The sequence below is a fragment of the Lactuca virosa genome, chromosome 5, assembly GCF_052849685.1.
Source record: "Lactuca virosa cultivar CGN04683 chromosome 5, Lactuca_virosa_CGN04683_v6, whole genome shotgun sequence".
Lineage (NCBI taxonomy): Eukaryota > Viridiplantae > Streptophyta > Magnoliopsida > Asterales > Asteraceae > Lactuca > Lactuca virosa.
Window position 1 is genome coordinate 455,122,307 of NC_136430.1, and position 3,850 is coordinate 455,126,156.

At 41.6% G+C, this 3,850-nt stretch overlaps 1 protein-coding gene across 1 annotated transcript; it reads left to right on the plus strand.

The window, feature by feature from the left end:
* The first annotated feature begins 581 nt into the window (after positions 1-581).
* LOC145114318 (uncharacterized) lies at positions 582-1,001 on the plus strand. Its single transcript, XM_079050316.1, has one exon. The coding sequence runs from the start codon at positions 582-584 to the stop codon at positions 999-1,001; it is 420 nt and encodes a 139-aa protein (XP_078906442.1).
* The last annotated feature ends 2,849 nt before the right edge of the window (positions 1,002-3,850 follow it).

Consider the following 3,850-nt stretch of genomic DNA (forward strand, 5'->3'; position numbering starts at 1 on the left):
AAGTATAAAACAAAATCCCGTTTTATTTAAATAAAAGTGAATCTTATGTTATCCATAAAAATTGCACATTCTCTTTATAACTTGTTGATGGAGCTCGTGTGGTTAACCGACACGTCAATTTGAGAGTATAGGTAGAGAATGATGTGAGACTCGCGAATCTCAAGCGTAACTTGAGCCGGGGACCACACAATTTTGCATGGGTGATTCACCATCTGTTCAATGATCCGCGGCATCCCCATCATTGAATTTGAGATGAACATAATCCGAGATTAACATGCCATTGGTAGTCAATGAATCTCAAAGATCTAGGAATTTCATAGTGATTGAAATTGACAAAGAGCTTTGTCTACCTAAATAACTTTGTGGTGTGTTTACGGCATCCCTTTACACATCATGAAGCCAAATATGGATCCTAGCCTTAATCAAATAATTTATTTAGGGTAATTATTAATTAAGGAATTATATCAAACTAATTGGAATCTCTTCTTTTGTAGATGTCGAACCAAGCCAACAACAACAACAACAATCTGCCTCCTCCTCCTCCTCCTCCTCCTCTAACTCAAAAATCAAGCTTCTCTCTAATGCCAGTTCTTAATAGGGAGAAACTCAAGGAGGATGGATCCAACTATCTTGATTGGATAAGAACCTTGAGGATCACGTTAAGATATGAGAACAAAGAGTATGTTCTCGACGAAGATGTCCCCGTGCTTGGAGAAAACCCTACCCCAGAAGAAGTTACTGCCTACAACAAGCATTACGATGAATCAACCAAAGTGGCTTCCCTTATGCTAGCAACCATGGCTTCTGGTCTCCAGAAGAACTTTGAAACATGGGGTGCCTTTGACATTAACCAGAAGCTCGAGGAAATGTTTCAAGAGCAAGCTAGGCAAGAACGATTCGAGATCGTTAAATCCCTCATGGCATGTAAACTACAAGAGGGAGCTTCTGTGTGTGCGCATGTCCAAAAGATGAAGTCGTACATAGACAGCTTGGGAATCTAGGTGTCGAGCTGCCTAAGGAGTTGTCCATTGACATGGTTTTGAACTCGCTTACTAGTTCGTATTCACAGTTCATTATGAACTTCAATGTGAATGGCCTTGACAAGACCTTGATGGAGTTGCATGGCATGCTCAAAACTGCTGAAGCGAGCATGAAGAAGCCCAACAACTCTAACCCTACTGCTCCCGTACTGGCTATTGATCGTGGTTCTGCCAAAAGGAAAATGGCGCCTCAACCCAAAGGAAAGGGTAAGGGTAAGATTGGACAGTCTGATCCTGCTCCCACGAAAAGGGCCCAAGCTGAAATAGCTCCTTCTTCATATCCGAGTGACGCCATTTGTTTTTACTGTCAAGAAAAGGGACACTGGAAGCGTAGTTTCCCTAAGTACCTCGAGGACCTTAAGAAGGGCAAAGTCAAGGTGGCTAACACCTCAGGTATGTTCATGATAGAACTCCATAACACATCTACTTCTAACTCTTGGATTCTTGATACAGGATGTGATACTTACATTTGCTCTGATATGCAGGGACTAAGACAAAGTAGGAAGTTGAAGCATGGTGAGCTCAACCTAATCATGGGAAACAGGCGCAAATCAGCTGTTACAAGTATTGGGAACTATGAGCTCATGCTTAGTGGTGGTGTTTATCTTAATTTATTAAACTGTTGCTACTCGCCTGATATGGCACGAAACATTATTTCTTTTCATGCACTTTATAAGGATGGTTGTCATTTTTCTTTTGATAATGATAATGGTGAAATTTTGGTTTATAAGAATGGTTGTTCTATTTTTAAAGCTAGTCCTTGTAAAGGTGTGTATGAAAGTGTTGTTTGTGATGGTGATTTTGATAAACTAATTATGAATGTTGGTTCATCTAATAGTGAATTAGATAAATCATGTTTGTGGCATTGTCGACTTGGCCATATAAACAAGAAACGCATTGCCAAGCTCCAATCTGATGGAATCTTGGAATCATTTGACCTCAAGTCAGATGATGTATGCGAATCTTGCTTACTTGGCAAGATGACAAAAGCGCCATTCACAGGCCACTGTGAAAGAGGCAAGGATTTGTTGGACCTCATCCACACAGATGTTTGTGGACCCTTCAAATCCGCCACAAGACATGGAGAAAGATACTTCGTGACTTTTACCGATGATTTCAGTAGATATGGATATATCTATCTAATCAAGCATAAGTCAGAAACTTTCGAGGTGTTCAAAGAGTTTCAAAACGAAGTAGAGAACCAATTGGGCAGAAAGATCAAGATGCTCCGATCCGATAGGGGTGGAGAATACTTAAGTCTTGAATTCTACGATCATCTTAAGAATTGTGGAATAGTTTCACAATTGTCTCCTCCCAGAACACCACAGTTGAATGGTGTGGCTGAAAGGAGAAATCGAACCTTGTTGGACATGGTTCGATCTATGATGAGTCGAGCTACACTTCCGATATCTTTTTGGGGGTATGCCTTAGAGACAGCCGCCCATATCCTAAACCTCGTACCTACTAAGAAGGTTGCTAAAACACCCTCTGAAATGTGGAGTGGGACACGTCCTTCTCTAGCACATATAAATGTTTGGGGATGCGAAGCTTTTGTTCGTCGCGAGGCGAATGACAAGCTCGAACCCCGGTCAGAGAAGTGTTACTTCATTGGTTATCCACAAAAGTCGTTTGGATACTTGTTCTACAAGCCTTCGGAAAACAAAGTGTTTGTTGCTCGAAGGGGATTCTTCCTTGAGAGGGATCTCATTTCCAAATAGGACAGTGGGAGCCACATAGACCTTGAAGAGCTTCAAGAGACAAATGAAGAAGAACCTTTAGTAGACACTAGCACTCAACCTGAGGAGCAATAACCCGTTGAGGAACCTCGACCCGGGGCTGAGCAACCTGTTGAGCAAAATGATATATCTCCACCTCCCCTTCGCAGATCCAATAGAGTTCGTGCCCCTCCTGAGTTCTATGGTTTCCATGTGAGCACAGAAGGAGATGTATTGATCAGTGATCGTACACTGGTTGATATGGATGAGCCATCCAACTATAAGGAAGCGATGGCAGGCCCTGAGGCTGCTAAATGGAAGGAAAGCATGGAGAGCGAGATTCAGTCTATGCATGACAACCAAGTTTGGAATTTGGTTGATCCTGTTCCTGGCACTAAAATTGTCGGGTGCAAATGGATCTTCAAGAAGAAGACAGGCATGGATGGGAATGTGCACACATTCAAGGCTAGGTTGGTTGCAAAGGGTTACACTCAGACTCAAGGAATTGATTATGAGGAAACTTTTTCACCAGTAGCCAAGATCAAGTCTATTAGGATATTACTTGCCATAGCAGCTTTTCATGATTATGAAGTATGGCAAATGGATGTGAAAACCGCTTTTCTTAACGGAAAACTCACAAAGGAAGTGTATATGGCACAACCTAAGGGTTTCATAGATCCAAAATATCCAAATAGAGTGTGTAAGCTTGAAAGGTCCATATATGGACTAAAACAAGCGTCTCGCAGCTGGAACCTTTGCTTTCATGAAAAGATCAAGGAGTTTGGTTTTTCAAGAAGTGAAGGTGAGGTCTGCGTATATATCAAAGCTAGTGGGAGTTATGTAGTCTTCCTAGTGTTGTATGTGGATGACATACTCCTTATAGGAAACGATATCCCGACGTTGCAAGGTGTTAAGACGTGGCTTGGGAGTTGTTTCACTATGAAAGATCTAGGAGAGGCTGCATACATACTTGGTATAAGGATCTATAGAGATAGATCAAAACGTCTAATAGGACTGAGCCAAAGTACATACTTGGATAAGATCTTGAAGAAATTCAAGATGCAGGACTCCAAGAAAGGGTATCTACCTATGCAA

Coding starts and splice junctions, on each gene's coding strand:
- LOC145114318 (XM_079050316.1), top strand. CDS start 582: ATGCCAGTTCTTAATAGGGAGAAACTCAAGGAGGATGGATCCAACTAT.